The sequence below is a fragment of the Thalassophryne amazonica genome, chromosome 3 (genome assembly GCF_902500255.1).
Source record: "Thalassophryne amazonica chromosome 3, fThaAma1.1, whole genome shotgun sequence".
Lineage (NCBI taxonomy): Eukaryota > Metazoa > Chordata > Actinopteri > Batrachoidiformes > Batrachoididae > Thalassophryne > Thalassophryne amazonica.
The window spans coordinates 108,976,388-108,999,614 of record NC_047105.1 but is presented as its reverse complement, the minus strand read 5'-3'; the positions used below and the strand labels follow the sequence as shown (position 1 = coordinate 108,999,614).

General features: G+C 41.9%; 1 protein-coding gene across 1 annotated transcript in view; it reads right to left on the bottom strand.

Moving 5' to 3' along the window:
- Positions 1-13,553: 13,553 nt before the first annotated feature.
- The window catches only part of fam83d (family with sequence similarity 83 member D), a 32,879-nt gene continuing 23,205 nt past the window's right edge, over positions 13,554-23,227 (bottom strand). Inside the window, exons 2-4 of the mRNA XM_034167271.1 lie at positions 17,776-17,943; positions 17,519-17,643; positions 13,554-17,375 (exon numbers count right to left, since the gene is read on the bottom strand). Coding sequence (XP_034023162.1) covers positions 16,436-17,375; positions 17,519-17,643; positions 17,776-17,943 — 1,233 coding nt within the window. The 3' untranslated portion in view covers positions 13,554-16,435. The remainder of the gene's footprint in view (positions 17,376-17,518; positions 17,644-17,775; positions 17,944-23,227) is intronic.

Below are 23,227 nucleotides of genomic sequence, written 5' to 3'. Positions count from 1 at the left end.
GAAAGTCAAATCTGCAAGCCCACATGCTGCGCCATCACCCGGAGCTAAAGAGGGGAGCAGCGGTATCTGACCAGCGCTTCGCTAAACTGCCAGCCAACTCCGAATGAACAAAGTAGATAAGTAAATTTACATTTAGAATCACTTGATTAACCTTGTAAAGCTGCAGTTTCTTAAACATAAACATTTTTAAGTAATATAACTATTTCTCAGAGCTCTTTGAATCGAAAATTGATTCTGAATTCAATCGTCACCCCAACAATTAGAATCTAATTGAATCGTGAGTTGTTGTACGATTCACATCCCTAGTTGAAGTACCCCAGCAGAACAATGGAGTCCCCCACTGCAGCCCCATACAGGACTCCAGTCAGGTACTCCAGGAAGGCTGAATATACTCCGAATTGCGAGTTTTCCCCCCTGCAACTCAAATGTGCAGGGAGGCGACCATCTTGTCTACCAGGGTAAACTCCAATGCAGCGGCATTCAGCTGGGGGCTCCTGGGTATCACCTACACCCACCCAGCGCCTCACACCCTGGGCAACTTCAGAAAAGAATAACGTCCAACCCATATCAAGGAGAATAGTTAGGGAGCCGAGGCTGTGCGTGAAGGCAAGTCCCACCAGATCTAACTGGTAGTGCTCCACCTCCGGCACAAGCTCCAGCTCCTTCCCTCACAACGATGTGATGTTCCATGCTCCCAGAGTTAGCTTCTGCCGCCCAGGTCTGGTCCGTTGGGGCCCTCAACTTTCACTGCCACTCATGTGACAGAGCACCTAACCCCAGCAGTTCCCCTTGCGAGTGGTGAGCCCACAGAGTGTAGATGGAAAGGCCACATTACCTCTTAGGGTTGAGCCCAGCCGGCTCTGTGACAAGCCCGGTCACTAGACACTCGCTGGCGTGCCCTCCATCCAGGCCTGGCTCCAAATGGTGGCCCTGGGCTTCCTCCAGACTGGGTTACTTTCCCTCTGCCTCGTTTGTCTGCGGAGTCTTTGTGAACTATTCTTAATCTGACCCATCGCCTGAGACCAATTTGCCATAGGAGACCCTACCAGGAGCATGAAGGCTTCAGACAACACAGGTTCAGAGGGGCACACAAACCTCTCCACCAACCATAAGATGATGGTTCCTGGAGAGGCATCACAATGCTGAACAAGAAACAATAACAATCATTTTTAACATCTTAACAATGCCATATTAACAAACTCTACCCCTACAAATATTTAACTTTTTTTTTTGTTGCTATTTTTAGATGCACTTGTGACTTACAAAGAATAAATTTGAAATGAATCGTGTCAAACATGTACAGTGCAGCTGTTGCACGTTCAGAGTGCCCCTCGTAGTTGTAAAGTACTTCAGATGGAAAAGAAATCTAGAAATGGAGCCTATTTACTTTGGAGAATTTTATTTCTATGTTTTATGTGATTCTTTAAAAAAAGACTCAAAAGCCTGTTGAATTCTGGTTTACTTTGAGAGGGATCTTGATGCACACAGATATTTACATTATTGGTTGTTTTAAAATTGCTTTTAAACCAAACGTTGACGTGTAAAGTGAATAAGGCGGTTACACAAATAAAAGACAATGAAAAGATAGGACTGAGCAAAGAGCTCCCTCTGGTGGCTGTGACCTGCCAGTGTCACTGCTGAGAACATTCTGGAGTGTTGACCCAGTGATCTGCACTTCTGTCAATAAAAAAAAGAAAAAGAAGTATTAAATAGTGAATCACAGTTATATCCTCTTAATTGTCAGCTGCAAAGCAGAATAAATGAGTTCTGTGTTTAGCGGTGAGCTGTGCCTAATAGGTGCAGACTGCTGTGATGAGGATCCCCATGGCTTCCTTGATTACAGCCAGTTACTGCTTTGCAGCAGCCAATTAAAATCAAATACCATTCTCTCAGACATTACCCCACCATTGTATTTTCTTGCAGATCAGTTCCCTTCAGCTGCAGCATTTTACATAATGAATGCAGAGGCTTTTGATGTGTTTGCTTGGTAGGAGATGCACAAACCACAGGACGAGCTGCTGGAGCAGTGCCTGCTGTTCACTTTACACAGTCGACACCGTTTTAAGTCAGTATTAATAATGTGGTGTGTTTTAAGTTTTTAAAAATTCAAACAATTCAAACAATGCGTGGTTCTGATGTACTATATTACTGAAGGTGTATTTTACTGTGAAATTTGACAGTTAATGGAGGAGGAAGTGCTTCATCATTGAGGGGACTCTGTATACAGCTTGGTGGAAATTCCAGGTTGTATAGGAACCCAAGAAAGATGTGACTCCTTTGAGGCACAAGGGGACATTTGACAGAAGACTCTGCAGGTGACACACCATCTGTGGCTGAGTGACCCTTGGGCTACTTACTGAGGAACTGAAGCACCAGGTTCCTGCAAAACTTACACCTCATCCCATTGCAGTCATGGGAAGTGACGTCTTGGTTCTGAGAGATGCCTCTGCTCTATTGTTTTATGCCTGCTACTTTTAGCACTTGTATAAAACTGATTTTCCTGTTGGGATCTTGGATATTACTGGTACTAGACTTTTGGCTGTAGAGCCACCGACTTTTAGTGATATTGTAGAGGTGGTGAAACAGCTGAAGATGAGGAATGTGCCCAGGAATCAGGGAATCTGTGGCGTCGGGGCTGAACTTCTCCAGGCAGGTGGAGATTTTATTCAATTTTTGCTTCCCTCTGGGGGACAGATAGTATCCCTACTGACAGGAAGAAGTGGCCTATCCAGTGTGTACCCCGCCTCCCGCCCAGTGACTGCTGGGTTATGCTCCTGCCACCCCACCCCCATCACCCTGCTCTCTGCACTGGGAGAGGCACTTGCAAGGATAATTTTGAACAGGATTCAGTCGCAGTTACTTGTTGCTCAGAGACCAGAGTAGCCCAACTTCTTATCAAAGACATCAACCCTGAATGCAATCATAAATATCAGCAGTGCTTCTTTGCATCCTATTGTATGTTGATTTTGGCAATTTGTTTGATTTCTTTCATCAGGCCACTCTGTAGTAAGTAAAATCTGGGACCATGCACTGGTGTCATGCCTTACTGCACCCAAGTCCTAGATGGCATCCACCCAGGCATTCACCTGATCTATCCCCACCTCTTCAAAGTAACCATGTCTGCCACAGCTAGGTGGAACGTGGGCTTTCCCTAGACCTCCTCCAGCCACTGGGGTCCTCAACACTGAGGCACCCGTTTGCTAGAACATACACAGAGAAATGTGCCACATGATGAAAATGTCATTGTTGACATTCTCTCACAATTGATATTCCTCATCTAACTGCTTGTTTAACACACAGTGATTCCAGTGATACCCAACCCAAGGATCCTCCAAAGACCAACCTTGATAATTCATGGAACCCTGAGTAAGTTGCCAGACATCATAGCAGGTTTAAAAACAGGTACTGTGAGTGTGATGACAGAGCCTTTATCTTCTTGAAGGCCAGATGTGTTCTGATTCCTGCACTGTTCAAGTCTGGCATGGGCTGGGTGTTGGATAGGTTTGTTTTATTTGTTTTTTTTTTCAGTCTGCATATATAGTAATGGTAAATGCCACACTGACAGAGCCATTTTGTACATTAATACACATATATATGCAATTTATTCTTGCAAGACAGAAGATATGTAGTGTGTGAGTGAACGTGGTGTGCGTGTGTGACCCACATCTGCCCTTCCCGATAAGCCTACACCATCCTGCTCAAAGCCAGCAGACAACTTCTATCAGGAAGGGCTGACCACCAAAACAACACGAAGACAGACAAGAGCGAAAGACAAGTGGTGAAGGCAATAACTGTGAAGTGATGGGAAGTGAGACACCGAGGAGACGGGGTCCCAACCATACAACTTTCCAGGACAAACAAACACACATGAACAAGTAGTGATAGGTCAGGTTTGTGGACAAGACCGGCTTTGGTGCCTTTGTGGGTGAGAAAAGGTTTACAGATTTTGACTTCATTATTTTCAGGTTCATTTGATACCCTGATCAATACTAAGATCCAAGCTTTCATTGACTCCCTGGATTTCACCAACAGACCTATTGGCTCATGGTGAATGTTTCAAAGTTGTTGAGACCTCAGACATTGACATCAAGAGACTGCATGGAAGACCTCACGGAGTCACGAGCTTGCTGGACCGAGGTGTTTGGCAGTGCTTATACCTTGGTAGGAAAATGAAGATCCTAGTCTTTAGGGTCCCCAGTACTTCCTGTATGGTTGTGAGACTTGGTCAGTTTGCAGAAGATTCTTGGGTACTGCTAGATTGACTTTGTGTCAAATGGTTGCTTAAGATGAGGACTATTATGAGGGAATGTCAGCGACAGAATTTTTACAGTGTATTGCAATTCTCCGGACACAATGCAACATACAAAGTGCATCAGTTCTGAAGACTCCACAAACTGGTAAAGGCCAAAGGAATGGCCAAGTTTCAGCTCGCTGTTTCAAGAGTTGGCGATGGACCAGTCTATCTGTTGGATGTGGCAGCACATGCACCCAGACCTGACTTGATATTAGAAATGGGGGAACACATGGATCATGTCTTGTAATTTCTACATTGTTGACTTGAGATAGATAATAATTACCTTAAAAAAAAAAAAAAAGCATGAAAACAGTCAGGATTTTCATACTCAGTGTTAATGTTCTGTGACACTTTAAATAACAAAATAAATAGAATAGAATGTTTGCTGTCTGTGTCGTAGCAAGAAAACCAGATTTTACTCCAAGATATTAAACTAAATTGGAAATCATCTGGTTGGTGGTTAAACCTCATAAACTGAGATTAGCTAATTATCACCCTGTTTTCCTTCGTTTCATCTCACAGCAGTCTGAGGAGCATCTTGCACACTTTCTTTCCCAGTTAAAATTTTTTGACACATCGTTTGACACCAGCATTGGGAATAGCAGATTCTTTCAAGTTATCTTTCAAGATGAAGAATTTTACTATAGCTCTGTACTTGGTTCTGTTCATTTCTACTGAATATGGCTCCACATTGCACCAGAAAATCCACAACACACTGTTGCAACATGTTAGAAAAATGGCACGTTATCCTACATAATAACAGGAAACACTCTCATCCAGCACCATGTTTCTTTTGAGATATGTAAGAATACATTATGTTGACAGATTGTATTTTTTATTATGTATTTACCACATAATAACCACTACCCATAGAGAATGGTCACTAGGATGCTTAGTTAGTTCACGTCTGCTCCATTGGAGTTACAGTCTTTCTCTGGAAACCTAATGTAACATTAATGTGAAAATATTTCGTCATTTCAGAAACTGTGCCCAGTGCCGTGGTCACTCAGAAGGAACTCGGGGCTGTCGGTGCATCAAGGAGCAGGTGCTGGAGCCGTCAAGCATGTCAGGAGCCAAGCCAATCAGTGCTCTTGGTTTGACAAATGCAAGACCAGTGTTGCTGACCAAATGGTTCCCCCTAAAAATCGGTCCTCCCTGCCTTCACTGCACATGCATCTGAGTCTGACTCTGACCCCTCGCTCACACTGCCTCCGGTGTTACCGTTGCGTGGTACGGATGCTTGACCCGCAGAGAAAGAAAAGTCATTAAAAAGATACAAACCTCTCTCAGTGGCCACGGAGCTCTGTGGCTGTGGTTACCGAGACTCTGCGGCGCTGCGGATTTTTCCGCAAGAAGTCTATCCTTGCGGGCTGCCGGAGCGCTCCGCATCAAAACAGCGAGCGTAGTCTCTGGACCAGTTGTCGGAGCTGGCCGCTGCTCTGCACAGCAGACGGGGGCGGTGTGAATGGCCCGCTGGGGCCTTTACTGAGCGCGCAGACTCGGTAAGCACATCAGACGCAGTGAGAACAAGGCCTGAGTCTGACTCTCTACACCCAAAGTGATGAAAGGGAATAATGTGATTATTAACCATCAGATGACAAAGTAAAACCTCTTAAATTATTCTGTCAGTTTTAAGCAGAAACAAGGCGATAATCTGTGAACTGCTACTGACGCTACAAACTGACGTAGGCGCAGCCGCACATCAGACTCAGACGTGCTGCTGCTGTTGCGCTCTGATCGCTCCCCCGTCTTTTATGATGAAATAATGCTTATCTGGAAATGATTTTTGCACAAAAGCTTCAAATATCTGTCACTGAGACAGATGATGACTGGGTGCACTTTGAAGTAGAAACGAGGTGATAATGGCTGAACTGCTGCTAACGCTCCTACATGACGCATGCGCAGTGAAGGCATGGCGGACCGACTTTTAGGAACTAAAGAGTGTATGTAGATGAGTGTATGTAGATGAGGTTGCATGCTGAGAGAGCAGGGAGTGCTTTCTACAACCCCTGGCAAAAATTATGGAATCACCGGCCTCGGAGGATGTTCATTCAGTTATTTAATTTTGTAGAAAAAAAGCAGATCACAGACATGACACAAAACTAAAGTCATTTCAAATGGCAACGTTCTGGCTTTAAGAAACACTATAAGAAATCAGGAAAAAAATTGTGGCAGTCAGCAACGGTTACTTTTTTAGACCAAGCAGAGGGAACAAAATATGGAATCACTCAATTCTGAGGAAAAAATTATGGAATCATGACAAACAAAAGATCGCTCCAACACATCACTAGTATTTTGTTGCACCACCTCTGGCTTTTACAACAGCTTGCAGTCTCTGAGGCATGGACTTAATGAGTGACAAACAGTACTCTTCATCAATCTGGCTCCAACTTTCTCTGATTGCTGTTGCCAGATCAGCTTTGCAGGTTGGAGCCTTGTCATGGACCATTTTCTTCAACTTCCACCAAAGATTTTCAATTGGATTAAGATCCGGACTATTTGCAGGCCATGACATTGACCCTATGTGTCTTTTTGCAAGGAATGTTTTCACAGTTTTTGCTCTATGGCAAGATGCATTATCATCTTGAAAAATGATTTCATCATCCCCAAACATCCTTTCAATTGATGGGATAAGAAAAGTGTCCAAAATATCAACATAAACTTGTGCATTTATTGATGATGTAATGACAGCCATCTCCCCAGTGCCTTTACCTGACATGCAGCCCCATATCATCAATGACTGTGGAAATTTACATGTTCTCTTCAGGCAGTCATCTTTATGAATCTCATTGGAACGGCACCAAACAAAAGTTCCAGCATCATCACCTTGCCCAATGCAGATTCGAGATTCATCACTGAATATGACTTTCATCCAGTCATCCACAGTCCACGATTGCTTTTCCTTAGCCCATTGTAACCTTGTTTTTTTCTGTTTAGGTGTTAATGATGGCTTTCGTTTAGCTTTTCTGTATGTAAATCCCATTTCCTTTTTCTTACAGTTTGGTCACAGACGTTGACTTGTTTCCTCCCATTCGTTCCTCATTTGTTTTGTTGTGCATTTTCGATTTTTGAGACATATTGCTTTAAGTTTTCTGTCTTGACGCTTTGATGTCTTCCTTGGTCTACCAGTATGTTTGCCTTTAACAACCTTCCCATGTTGTTTGTATTTGGTCCAGAGTTTAGACACAGCTGACTGTGAACAACCAACATCTTTTGCAACATTGCGTGATGATTTACCCTCTTTTAAGAGTTTGATAATCCTCTCCTTTATTTCAATTGACATCTCTTGTGTCGGTTGTCATGATTCATGTCAGTCCACTTGGTGCAACAGCTCTCCAAGATGTGATCACTCCTTTTTAGATGCAGACTAACGAGCAGATGATTTGATGCAGGTGTTAGTTTGGGGGATGAAAATTTACAGGGTGATTCCATAATTTTTTCCTCAGAATTGAGTGAGTCCATATTTTTTTCCCTCTGCTTGGTCTAAAAAAGTAACTGTTACTGACTGCCACAATTTTTTTTCCTGATTTCTTATAGTGTTTCTTAAAGCCAGAAAGTTGCCATTTGAAATGACTTTAGTTTTGTGTCATGTCTGTGATCTGCTTTTTTTCTACAAAATTAAACAACTGAATGAACATCCTCCGAGGCCGGTGATTCCATAATTTTTGCCAGAGGTTGTATTTGCAGTTTCACTGTTCTACCACTAGATGCTGTGCATATGCATGGTGAGAATTGTGTTTAGTTCCACACATTTCTAAGTATAAGTACAACTTGGTAAATTCCACATTTTGCACAGAAAAGTTCATACCTTACTTTTGACCCTGGAGTCCAGGCCTGGACAGTCCCAAACCCAGACACATGAACTGCTCACTCTGCTCCTCAAATACTGCGATCAGAGCATCCATTGATTCCACAGAGATCACAGCATGGTCCACAGAGTCAAGATCAGTAAACCTTTTCCTCACTGACAGAGACACTTAAGCCACTGTTCTCCATGACCCAGTCCAAACTTCTGGTCCATAAAAACATTGAACAGTGTAGGAACTGGAACACATCCCTGACAAATGACTTGTTGGGGATCCTGCAAATTTTTCAGGATGTTAGAGAGAGCAAGTACAAATGTGGAGATAAGAATCCAGAGAGAACATCTTGGTCATAACAAATAAACAAAATCACAGATTAAGCAATTTTTGTTCAGTAATGGATCATTCTGGCTTCATGAATCACACCAACTAAATTACTGTAATTAACAATGCAGTTCAATTTATTTCATTTTTACAGCGCCAAATCATAAAGTTGCCTCAAGGCACTTCACACAAGTAAAGTCTAACCATACCAACCCTTAGAGCAAGCACACAGGTGACAGTGGTAAGGGAAAACGCCCTCTGATGATATTGAGGAAGAAACCTCAAGCAGACCAGACTCAAAGGGGTGACCCTCTTGTTAGGTCATTTGAACAATTACAAGGTTTTGCAAAGTTTTACAAAGCTGAAGAAACAGAAAAACAAACAACATAATAATATAAAGATGAGAAATCCACACAGGTGTCAGCACCACAGGCAGGGGTCGTCCACGCCATCAGTGGGCCTGTTCCCGTGACAGGGTCATTTTCAAATGCAGACTGCAGCACCTGTCTCGGGCCTTCCACCTCACAATACAACTGTTTTCCAGATTTAAATACAGAAAAAATAAATATAGTCTCACTAAGGGTTGCGTCAATAACTGTGAAATCACCTTGTAGTTTGTATTTTTAAATACCAGCACAACAGAGGTGGAATCTGAAACAAACAATGGAAAGGATTAGAAAACTCCCGCAAAAAGGAAACCCAACACAGTGTTGCATTAAATGCTGGATGTTCCCAGGCAACTATGTCTAAAACCTGGTGTAAGTCCAACAAAATGGGAAGGAAGTGTCAGGAGAGAAAAAATAAAAAATAAAAAACAAAATAAAAACAAAACAAACAAAAACAACTGAGGAGATACAGGAGTAGTCTAGTGGTTAAGGTGTTGGGCTGGAGACCAGAAGATCCTCTGTTCAAATCCCAGCCTGACTGGAAAATCACTAAGGGCCCTTGGGTAAGGTCTTTAATCTCCTATTGCTCCCAGTGTGTAGTGAGTGCCTTGTGTGGCAGCACCCTCACATTGGGGTGAATGTGAGGCATTATTGTAAAGTGCTTTGAGTGTCTGATGCAGATGGAAAAGCGGTATATAAATGCAGTCTATTCATATCTGCCTGAAGTAAACAACTTTTTCCAGTAATTTAAGACATTTAGTCACAGAATTCACTGTAAAGACATCAGAGACTCCATGTCTGCACTGTGAAGTACTCAGAGTACCTGCGTACAGGCTAGATATGATGTCCAGCAATTGCTGACTGAAGGACCAGGGGAAACATCAGCAATACACAGATGTAGGGTGACACCTTTTTATATTTCATTGACAGGTAACTGATTTTGTGAAAAAGTTGTGTGTCAGGATGAGGACGCATCAGGAAAGACAAATCAACCCAACCATGGTCTTAAAACAGCGCAGATCCCAATGTGATTGAAACTTTCTGGTCCAAGTTTAGAAAATTGGTCCATGACAAGAATTCATCCTGTAAAGCCGATCTGTCCAGAATTATTGGAGAAACTGGGAACAAATTTGATGGAGAACATTTTTAATTTATTACCGTAGTCAAAGGATTCAAGCTGTCATAAAAGCCAGAGGAGAAGCAACAACATACTGATTCGTTTTCTTCCATAATTTGTTTTCCCTCTATTTGGTATGAAAACCAAAAATGTTTTGGCCAAGAGATGCCAGAACATTTCCAAATGATGACAACACTAGAAAATAAACACCACAAAGAAAACTCCTGCATCAACCAAGATAGTGGGTTGATGCAGGAGAATCATCCTGCGAGTTAGGGAAAGGTTTGCAAACATCCAGAACTCAAAAAATATAAGCAGCACATTAATATGACAAAGTCTTTGCTGCAAATTCAGTCAACACATGCAGAAACAGATGTTGCACAAAAAAAGGCACAGCACAGTGAAGTACTAAGAACTGCCCGCAACACTTTAACTGACAGACCGTTCAACACATCACAGCACTTCACTCACTCACCTTCAATTGCTTAGTCCAATTAAGGGTCTCGGGGGGGCTGGAGCCTATGCCAGGAGTCAGAGCGCGAGGCGGGGTACACCCTGGACAGGACATCAGTCAGTCGCAGAGCCACATACAGACAAACACACACATTCACACCTATGGACAATATAAAGTTTCCAATCCACCTAACCTGCATGTCTTTGGATGTGGGAGGAAGCCGGAGGGAACCCACTCAAACTCCACCCAGAGATGCCACAGGTGAGAATCAAACCTATGACCTTCTCGCTGTGAGGCAACGGTGCTCACCACTAATCCACCATGCTTGCAGCACTCCATTATCTTATAATTTACTGATTTTATTTGCAATACATTGAACAGTACAAGTCAGCAAGTTTCCAACAAGCAGAAACCTCTTTTGTGAGGTTAGTACTTCCATTGTGTTGTGAAGCTTTGCAAAGCATCTGTTTTTATGTGCATTATGTGAATTTGCAGCAAATTGTCACGTGTTGTTGGTTATATTTGTGTTCTTTCTTTGCACGTCATTTTCTCAATTTGCAATGTGACTTTGACACAGCAGCCTGTTGTAAAATTGCTGCAGATGGGTAAATTTTTTTTGTGTTCATATTTTCTGTATTTGCGTATTACCTGAGGCCAAAATATGGCCATCGGGTATTGTGAAGGCCTTGTGTGCATCTGTGCTCAATGTACGTCCAGTCCTATTACTGCCAGGGTCTTCAAATTCACATGGAGCATTCCTGGGACACAGACCTTGGACAAGTTGAAAGATGGCTAACCTTGTCCTATTTTAAGAGGTCAAAAGGTCACAGTTTCCTATTTTTATGCTCATACAGCCGAGGGTATTTTAGTATTGCGTTAATATTTTTAAAGTGATGTGGCTTCAATTGGCCACCGTAAAAATTGCATTAATTCAAATAGTTGTATTTTTCTGATCCACCATATAGCTGAAAGCCAGATTGTTCATCTGTTGAACAAAAGCCGTTATGGTGATTTGCTACATAGTAATAAAGCTGAGTGAGCATCACCTACCGTTCTGTTAATTTTTGCCAGCAGTTGGAACAAGATTCATCAGCATCCACTCACCTTAAAATAGCACGTCAACTTTGTAACCCAGAATATCATTTAATTTGGGACAATGTCAACTCACTTATCACTGGAGCCAGGAGCTGTTCTGATTGTGCACTGCACATTAAAACTGTTCAGTGGACTCATCAGCGCAAGTCTCACATGACGTGCACAGCTGTTAAAGTTTATGTGTGTACTTGACAGTACGTTTCAGTACAGCATGAAGCTGTGGTTAAAGAACGCTCATAGGATATTTTAATTAGTGTAACAAGTAAGCAATTGTTAAATGTGACCTATGTGTGGAAGTACTTATGCCACATTCCTTGTGACGTACCATAGCAATTTTTGGCAGCATCTGTGATTGGCTGCGTGATCAGTCGAGGTGCCAGAATCACAGATGCTGCTACTGCAGTAATTATACAACCCCTGGCAAAAATTATGGAATCACCGGCCTCAGAGGATGTTCATTCAGTTGTTTAATTTTGTAGAAAAAAAGCAGATCACAGACATGACACAAAACTAAAGTCATTTCAAATGGCAACTTTCTGGCTTTAAGAAACACTATAAGAAATCAAGAAAAAAAGATTGTGGCAGTCAGTAACGGTTACTTTTTTAGACCAAGCAGAGGGAAAAAAATATGGAATCACTCAATTCTGAGGAAAGAATTATGGAATCACCCTGTAAATTTTCATCCCCCAAATTAACACCTGCATCAAATCAGATCTGCTCGTTGACATTGACCCTATGTGTCTTTTTGCAAGGAATGTTTTTGCAGTTTTTGCTCTATGGCAAGATGCATTACCATCTTGAAAAATGATTTCATCATCCCCAAACATCCTTTCAATTGTCCAAAATATCAACATAAACTTGTGCATTTATTGATGATGTAATGACAGCCATCTCCCCAGTGCCTTTACCTGACATGCAGCCCCATATCATCAATGACTGTGGAAATTTACATGTTCTCTTCAGGCAGTCATCTTTATAAATCTCATTGGAAAGGCACCAAACAAAAGTTCCAGCATCATCATCTTGCCCAGTGCAGATTCGAGATTCATCACTGAATATGACTTTCATCCAGTCATCCACAGTCCACAATTGCTTTTCTTTAGCCCATTGTAACCTTGTTTTTTTCTGTTTAGGTGTTAATAATGCCTTTCGTTTAGCTTTTCTGTATGTAAATCCCATTTCCTTTAGCTGGTTTCTTACAGTTCGGTCAGACGTTGACTCCAGTTTCCTCCCATTCGTTCCTCATTTGTTTTGTTGTACATTTTTCGATTTTTGAGACATATTGCTTTAAGTTTTTTGTCTTGACGCTTTGATGTCTTCCTTGGTCTACCAGTATGTTTGCCTTTAACAACCTTCCCATGTTGTTTGTATTTGGTCCAGAGTTTAGACACAGCTGACTGTGAACAACCAACATCTTTTGCAACATTGCGTGATGATTTACTCTCTTTTAAGAGTTTGATAATCCTCTCCTTTGTTTCAACTGACATCTCTCGTGTTGGAGCCATGATTCATGTCAGTCCACTTGGTTCAACAGCTCTCCAAGGTGTTTTCACTCCTTTTTAGATGCAGACTAACGAGCAGATCTGATATGATGCAGGTGTTAGTTTTGGGGATGAAAATTTACAGGGTGATTCCATAATTTTTTCCTCAGAATTGAGTGATTCCATATTTTTTTCCTCTGCTTGGTCTAAAAAAGTAACCGTTACTGACTGCCACAATCTTTTTTTCTTGATTTCTTATAGTGTTTCTTAAAGCCAGAAAGTTGCCATTTGAAATGACTTTAGTTTTGTCATGTCTGTGATCTGCTTTTTTTCTACAAAATTAAACAACTGAATGAACATCCTCCGAGGCCGGTGATTCCATAATTTTTGCCAGGGGTTGTACTGACAGCTCTGCAGTTGCACGAAGGCGCAGGTGCACATTCCCTTTGTGGAGTCACTTTAGAACGTTTTAGTCCTTCTGTATCCTGAAAACGTCTGCACAAATATTGTCTAAGCTGTTCATCAAGAAAATGAAATTCTAAACTATAATGAGGATAAAAGTGAACACAGTGAACAAACAAACCAGGAGACAAACAAAATAACTAAGTACTCCTTTATTAACAAGACAGCGATATATATATATTTATATGCACAGACAAGGTTTGAAATATTTTTCTTTCCTAACAAATATTTTCCAGTGTCAGCCACCGTGTGCAGGGATATTCAATAACCTGACTTCAAATTTGTGTGGACAATTTTTTTTTTCGGGGGGGCACTTTGACATCTAAATGTAGGACTCTGCCACCCTTTGCTGTGATGTACATTAAAACCTGCCCTGAAATTCAGCCCTCAAAACTTTTACCAGATTTTATGGAGTTATCAAATGTTTAAAATCCCCCCGACACACACACACAAGACTTGGATCCACCCACAATTTCACAGATCAGTTGCACTGAAAACTGTCTGGTAAATGTCTATTTATTCATGTTTTATTCTTTTTACATCACATTTTTGTTGACTCTCTCACAAAGTGCTGACTTTTACTCCAGGTTAAATTCAAAGTTTATTTATGTAGCCCTTTCCACAGCCCAGAGGGCGGCCAAAGTGCTTCACAGTCAGATAAAATTGAACTTTTTCCACCAAGTTTGGAGAAATAATGCATGCAGAAAAAGACAGGTGCTCACAGAGCACATTCCTCTGTCAGTAGAGGAATAATTACCTCCACCAAACCAGAGAACAGCAGGCACCTGCAGGCCTTTATGACATATTAAATAGGGGTTGGTGTAGATTTTGACAGCATGATGAGGGCATAGTCTCTGCGCACCCCTCCCCCAAGTGTATCTGCAGTTTGCATTTTCTCTCTCGGTAAACTTCGGCATTTATCAATTTGGACGTGAGTGGAGGCTAAGACGAATCTCACGACAGAGCTCACGTCTGGTCTGAGCTCGTATACGCAAATCTGAGTCTGTGGATTTGCAGTGCAGCACTACAAAATCTGTCTGATTCTGAAAATAATTATGAAACAAACCTCAGCTGTCATCCAAGCATAAGCAGCCACATATTCAGAACAGATCAAAACGGATTCTTAAAATGGATTAAACAAAAATTAATAAAAAAAAAGCCCATGTTTTTAAGGATACTGCTTCCTTTGTAAAATAAAAAATACATATGCTAAATAGCCTAAACATGACAACTAATCATTGCACATTAAAATGCCCAATGCTGCGCTTAAGTGCCGCAACACTTTTGGGTGGCCAGCTTTAAATCGGACCACTTTTTCTTGACCTAAATGCAAAGAATTCTTAATCAATTAGCAGGCATAAGCTTTTAACTGTGGGTGCATAAAAGACTGATTCAAAATCATTAGGCATAGGTTAAGTGAAAGAATTCTTCAAACCTCAGCCAGAGTCCGTTCCTCTGCAGCAACGCTGTTGACCGCCTCCGTTACACTCTTCCACACGGCATTTTTATGAGCGCCTTTGACTCCACTTTTCAGACTGCCAAAAGTACAAGTTTGTTTTTCTCCACCTCCGATGTTAGGATGTCGACTTCCATCTCCGAAAAGTTTTTCTTCTTCCCGGTGCTTCTTCTCTCCACGTTGAGCTCAGTGGGCGAGGCTTCTGAATCATGAATATTTAAGGGCGTAACATGCTAATGACGATTAAATTCAGCCGGCGCATTTATTAAGAGCCGATCATTTGTACGCTGGGATTGGTCAGATACAAATGTTTCATAAATCACACGTGTCTTGTCGTAAGACCAATTATGCGCTCACATCTGCGCCTGTTTTTACACAATGTTGATAAATGAGGCCCATGGTGTGCACGCTGATGTTTGTGAGATGTCTTGTAAATCATGCCAGAGCTGTTACCTGGTTACAAAAACAGAGTTTTTAGTTCTAGAAGTCTTTATTTCTCGCTAACTTTTGCAAAATATATGAGAAACATAAAAATGTGAAGTTAGATTTACACAGAAATAAGCCATTTCAGTACGCTTTCTACCATGTTTTTTCCCCCCCCCCAAGCAAACAACCAGTGGACATCGCTGTGCCTTTCAGTATTGACTGGCTTACCGTGTGCTTCCTGGAATTCCTCATGAAATTCGGAGGAAGCCCCACGTGAACGGTGACGCCACTGTAACAGAGTGTATGTGTCGCTGGTGTTAAGTAGTCCAAGGCCGTCTGTTCATGTGAAATTTTCCCCAAAGAAAACTGCTTTATGACTTAAATCTTAAAAAACTGAAGGCTGTATGCCTTTAATTGTGCTGCACTTTTGGGTAAAAAAGTTCACTCACCCGACAGAAATATTTTTAACAGGTTAGGAGTCTTTCATTTATGAGTCTGGCATTACACTGTGCATTATGACCACAGCCAGGGAAGAAGGGAAAACAAAATGTAATAAATGATCCCCACTGATGTCAACTTGTTAGTTATCAGTTACCTGCCTCATTCATGGGGTTACAGTATTATTGCACTAACATAGCAGCCTTCCTACTAGGTTCTTGATGAAGCTCATTTCAGAATATTACCTTTAATTCAACCAACAGCTGTGGCTGGAGTAAACATTTTGCTGCTCGTTTAGTCAATCTTCAAATACACACATTACACATTTGGTGGCTTTCCTCCTCTAAGCTGTTTAAAAAAAATCCTTTAGGGGACCAGAGGGGAGAGAAGAACCCCTATATTTTTAGAAAGCTAAAGAAAGACCAAAGAAAACCATTGATTCCTATACAGACCACCACCAAAACTGAATTAACTCTTCCCTAGCCCAAGAACCATCTCCCCATAAAAATCCAACAATTAATTTTTTTGCTCCATTATCCACAAACTGACAGGTGTGATCATATAACTGGTGCCCTCCTCTGTCCATTAATGGAATTAATGGATAAAATTATTAAAAATAAATCCATTTACCAAATAACCAAGAGAAACTTTCCAAGACTTCTTGCCCCTCAACCTGCTATCCCTGAAACCAGAAACATACTAGCGTACACATCTGGCCCTTGGCCATGTGCCCATGCTTGCCTTTTCAACAAGCAGCCTGGCATTTGGGCCCTGCCCACAGTCTCTCTGTTCCCTTGCCCTATCATTACCACCAGGGCTCTGAACCATGTTTGTGACGTCCGCTAACTCTCGCCTTTGGTTCAGCATTGTCACCATGTGCCCAAGCTTGGTGCGGATAACGTTGTAGTGGTACTGACGCTCATTGGTCAGCTTCTGGAAGTAGTCCTTGTAGCCACCTGGACTCATCTGGTTGTAGGAGGTCCGCTTGCGAGAGGCAAAGACAGAAATAGAGGAGGGTGAGGTGGCCTCCCCCGGGCCAGTGCTTGTCATCTTGTGGGCCATGTCAATGGATGTGAAGTTGTTGGGATGTTTTGTGGCTTGGGGGCAACTTTCGGGGTCAGTCTGGGTGTCAGTGTTCACCACTGACTGACTGGTCTGTGTGGAAATGTGGCAGAACGTGGCTGTGGGGGTCATCAGCTCAGTTTCTCCTCGTTTGTCTACAGGGAAATGGTGAGCTGTGCTGCCTGCCAGGATCTCCTCCTGTATGTGCTGCTGCTCCATCCAACCCTTACCGACTGTGGAGGAGTCTGACACCACACTGCTTCCACCACCTGCCTCCCAAATCGGCGGTTTACACTCAGGCTGCACAGCCAGTGTTTGGGGCATACGGCTCGGCGTGCTGGTCAGACAGATGAGATCCACAGGCTTCTGTCTGGCAGTCTGCGGGGAGGAGGACATGGGATGTTTGATGAGGAGATGCTCAAACGTGCCACTGTGGTGAACACTCAAGGATCCCCGAATGTTTACAGGTAGAGACTGGGCATAGAGGATACGGAACTCCTCATCAAATTTCTCTGCGATTTGGCCAGAAAGTTCAATCAGGTTGCTGCTGTTCAGTTTTCCATCAGTCCAGTTGAACCTGCGCAGAGGGAGGGGATTTAACAGCATGACAATTAGCTGCTGCATTTATCAAAAAACATGAGGAAATGTTCACGCTGTGTGATTACGAGGCAAAACAGCATGTATTATTTGAAGGAAAGGAAGAAAGTGGAGGTACGTTACCTGTAGGAGCCTGTAGCCACTCTATTCCCATCGATAAGCATAAACCTTTCATGGACTTTGCCAGTTATCCGCGATCCTGATCTCATGTAGTACGTAGTTCCCGTTATCGTTCGCACTCTCATGAGCTGTAAGGAAAGAAAACAGTGAGGACACATACACAATCAGATAAACAGACATGTGTTCAAACAGAGTTCAACTTAGTCCAAACTGCACACAACGCCACACCCAGCATTCACTGAATCAACTGCAGCACATACCCGAAGGTCATCCACCCGAACGCTGATATTTCTGCACAGCTTGAGAAAAGCAGGAGCGCACGACTGGTCCAGGAGGATGTAAACGGGGACGTTACGATGGCAGCATGCCTCCTGAAGATCCTTAAAGACATCCAGATCTGTCAGGGAGTCTGTAACTATGGCAATCACCTGCAGTGGAAAATTACAGAAATATTACTGAAACTGTTTTTGGCCTGCAGCGGGGCGCTCGGTGATGGAGCACACAACTGTGTTTTCATGATGATCAAATGCAAGGTCTTAATCAAACAGAACTGACTTCATATCTCTCTCTCTCACACACACAGTAACGTGCGTGCCGATAAGATTTCTATTGACTGTGGTCTGTTACCATGGCAATCAGGAGTAATGCTTGGTCAGCAAACAAATTACTTTTATGCAGAAGACAGTAGAGTGACTGGAGCATCTTCCTCTGTGCTCGCCAGCTTTGTTTCACACTCAGATTTCTGTTTGAGGCACAGAGTGGAATTTCACCTGCTGTCGTAAACACTATGTTGTGGATTAGATGCAGATGTTACATTTCTGAGATTTATCACTTCACATGCCGTTTTGCAAGCATTCCATGTCACATCTGAGCAGTTGGTGTGGAGACGGATTTGTGAGGAAGATATACACTCAGCTCCACAAGTATGAGAAGAACACATTCTGTGCACTGGAAGTGCAGTTTAAATGAAACAAAAATACTGCATTAACTATTTGGGGATTATAGCCAAATAATTGGACAAACAAAATACGAGGATACCTTCAAAATCCTAATTTTTACAGCCAGTTTTCAGGGGATGAATGGATGAGCATTTCCAGGTCACTGGACAGGTCCTGGACTTGGATTTTCTTAAGAATTTTAAGAAAATCCAAAAAGAAGAAATCTCACATACACTTTGCCAAAGGGCACATGAGAGACTGAAGCGAAGATCTGATATCTTTTGTTATGTAAAAATCATTCTCTGTTCCACTCCACCACGAAACTGTGGGTGGGTTTCAGTTACATATTTGTGCAAACGTCAAGCAATATTTCCAGAATGTGGACAAAACACAACTGAAATGACAGCATAAGCGATGCTATGAGAGTGCCTGGGTTTTGTTCTCTCGTGATAACACTCATTCCAATAGTCATGGTGACGGATGTGCAAGTCTTGGCATTTGTTATTTCGAATCCAATATTACTGCAAGTTCTTTATATAAAGATTTAAGATATCAGTCTCTTATTCCATCCACAAGTACCGTGCCATGTGCCCTATAATCACAAAAAATGTTTCTACTGCAGTTTTGCAAAACATGGCTTTGTCACATTACCTTAAAAAGCGCAAACAAAAAACCCACAACCTCACGTGAGCATAAAAACTGTAACTATTCACCCGTTTCCATTGTGCATTTTTAATTTGCAATTTCAAACCAATCAAACTGAAATTTGAAGGGTAATGTAAACATGCCTTGTGACTGGTGGTGCAACAGACGAAGACTGCACTATGCACAGTTTCTCCAGTCACACCCATAAACCTGTAATTCCTACACAGCTGTCATAGGTGTTTTGATGGCTTCCTTCACTAGTCTCCTTCTTGCACAGTCACACAATTTCTGAGAACTGAAACACAGTTTTACCATACTGTTTGTATTTCTTACTATTTGATGTGCAGTCCAGTACTGAATGCAGTCCAGGACAGTTGGTGACTTGGAAAGGTTCATGTATCCATCCCTTGACTGTGTAAAGAGAACTAGATGTAGGGGAAACCGGAGCACGGTGAATCACGGGGCACAGTGAATCAGTAGCTATATCTGCAAAACTACATATATATTTGCAGCAGTTATGCCATATTTTTATGTATAAAGACATCCCCCTTATAAGTTAGTGTTTTGCTTTTGGATACATTAAGGGTAAAACTAAGTGGCAAGTGAAGTCAATTTTTCCCTATCAAAAGTAAATTTTGTGGATGTCAGTGTCTTTGTATTTTTTCCTCACAACAGAGGAAAGGCTCAAAAAATTATTAGTTAGACTACTCCTTCCATCTGATGAGCATGTTATGTCTTCTCCAGACTATCAGCTATTTTTAACATGACTCGTGTGTTACATACACGTGGGGCACAGTGAATCGGTCTAGAAAGTGATTTACTAAGCCCCAGTATCACGTGGATGACAAATATTACTTGCTGAATCTTAAACATTTATTTTTCCATGATTTATTTCTGTAATTTGTGTATATAAACAACTATTTTCACGTTTGAACAGAAATGATGACAGTTGTATTTATAATAGTTTTTAAAGGACTTCTATCACTATATAAGACACTCACACATTACATAGCTGGTTTGCTGGATTATAGTTTGTATATGCATCAGCATATGTGTAATAATTTTGAAGAGATCTTTATGTGTTTTGTTTTTTCTCATTATATTCTAAGTTGATTCACTGTGTCCTGTGAATCAAAAAGTTTAAAATCGATTTTAAACACCTGTAAATTACACTTGGGGAGACATAAATAACACAGACTTAGAAACAATAACTTGCTGTATTAAATCCACAACAGAATGACGTAAACCTATGCATAATGTGTTTATGCTGCCGCAAAACAACATTTCTGATCCACTGTGCCCCGACGTCCCCTAAACGTGACTATTTGTATTACAATTAATACTTCTTATTTTGTTTATTCATTTACTTATGGCCTCTGAAAATGGAGGGATTGTGTATACAAATGTCAGAATTCCAAGACATTCTTGGATGAACTGATCCTTGTGCAAAGCTGCTACAGTGAATGATGCAACTTTTCAAAAGAGCAGATGTTGTAAAAGTTAAACATTAATGACAACAGATTGTAACATTTTAAAATGGGCAAACAGGATTACATGGTTTTTTTCCTGGGCCAGGCTGCTGTATGTATACAACCATATGTCAGCTCAAAACCACACAGAAAATCCACCGTTTAAGGCAGTCAAATGAAAGGGAGTAAAAACCGAGGGAGGAAAGTGATACATGCTGCTGCAGCCAGACTCAAATGTTTCTTTTCAAAACCAGCTGCTGACAGCTCCCGCCACAATCCTCGTTAAAATATTCAAGGATTTGTTTTTGTTTGTGCATTTTTTTTTTTAACCTTTTGATTAGTGATTCTTTTAAATGAAGATTTCAAAGCACTGCTTCTAAAATTGCTAATGATCAAACAAATTCCACAGGGACAGACTGGCTTATGGCTGAAAAGTGGATTTGTGAAAAATGGAACAAACAAGGATTTCAAAATTTATTTCAAAACATCAACTTTGCATTCCTTTTATTAGATGTGATGAAACACAAAGTTGCACTTTGTGCACCGTTATTGCAAACTACAGAAGACAGGGAAATTAAGAACTATTAAATGTGACAATACGGAAAGACCACATTTCAGCTTTAGGTGTCCCTAAATATATATCATCTCTTTATGATGAGATGCAGACGGGGCGTCCTGACTGCGCCCTGCTCCTGAAGCGCAGCTAAAATTGTCTCCTTTGGTGACAAATCTGCATGTCAGAATATTTGGAGTGAGCAAACAGTTTTTTTTCTGCACTCAGGTGCAGGCAACATGTGCACATACACAACATAGCTACATAGTAAGTGTTGAAGTGAAGCACTCTTTAGCACCCCACCATCTTGGTGTGTGTGTGTACATACACACATACATATACACACACACATACATACTCCCCAATAACAATCCGAAGCAACTGTTAAGGGCTGTAAATTGTCACGGTCACCATACAGTCAGCAGTAGGGATGGGCATTGATAGGATTATATTGATGTTATCTCAGAGCTGCGTGTCATTACTCTCTCAGAGCTGCGTGTCATCAGAGCGAGCGGCAAAAAGTTTGTACCTGAGTTTTCTGAGGTGGTGTTTGTAGTTGCCATCTGCCATGCCGGTGTTTGCCAACCCGGACAGTGGGAATACCACCTCAACCGGCAACTTAGCCCCGCGACTGGACAGCAGCAACGTCCGAGGCCCGCGCGCTGCGTCATTAAAGCCGCGCGTCACGAGTGCCGCTTCCCCGAGGCCTTGTGCAGCCACCGCGGATCCATCAGCGCGGAAACACCGAGGCCGCGCAGCACCAGCGCAGTGCAGATCCATCCCGGTGACAAACAACGCAGGCTGTTAACATCGGCGATCGTCAAGCTGCTCATAAGCCGACCATGGGGCCTAAGAAGGTTCTGACAGCGGAGGAAGGTGACGATATTAAAAAATCTCCGGACTTTCTATCAGAGGAGATTTCTGTTGTGAAGCAGCAACAGAAATCAATCATGGATCTGGTGGAGGAGGTGAAGGCATTACGGCTCCAGAACGCCGAGAAAGACCGGCATCTGGTGCAGCTGGAAAATAGAGTGGCTGAATTGGAGCAGTACACCAGAATTAACGACGTCATCATCACAGGTCTTCACATCAAACCACGGTCCTACGCACGGGCGGTAACAGATGAGAGCGGAGGGGAGCCCAGTGAACAGGAGGTCAGCTCTGTGGAAAAACAGGTTGCTGATTTCCTATCTAAAGGTATAGAAATGGATTTAAATAACATTGAAGCGTGCCACCCTCTGCCCCGGAGAAATGACGGTGATAAACGAACCGTCATCATGAGATTCATCAACAGAAAACACAAAACAGCACTGTTAAAACAAGGAAGAAAACTGAAAGGGACAAACGTATTCATCAATGAACATCTCACCAAACGGAATGCAGACATCGCCAGGAAAGCACGCTTCTTAAAGAAACAGGGAAAAATCCAGCACACATGGACTTCAAACTGTAAAATATTCATCAAACTGAATGGATCACCGGAACAAGCAAAGGTTATGGCAATAAGGAACATCGAGGAGCTGGACAAATATGAACAATAGGTATGAGGACTCAAACACATCACAGCACCATGATGCAGACTGGAGCAACCCACTCATCCACATCATCTACACCCAGAGACAAGAGAGACATAATGACCCGTTTATTTCTGCCCAGGAGCTCTGTCTAGATACATTTAATTATAATAACTCTGCTAACCACCCCTTCGAATCTGAAAATGATCCTGATACCTTTTTCAGTGAGAATATTGTGAGACAGTGCAAATATTTTACAGAAGAACAATTCAAAAATTATAAAATCAATGATGAAGATTTTTCAATTATACATTTCAACAGCAGCAGTCTTTCTCGTAATCTGTCCACTATTAATGATTGTTTGAAAACATCCAAAAAACGTTTTTCAGTTATTGCAATTTCAGAAACATGGTTAAATGAGGATAATAAAGATCTGGTATATCTTGATGGTTATGAATTGTTCCTGGTTAATAGGCAGACGAGAAGGGGCGGAGGCGTTGCATTGTTTGTAAGGTCAGATTATAACTGTAAACTCATTAACAACATGTCATTTACAGTGGACAACATCATGGAATGTGTTACCATAGAAATTA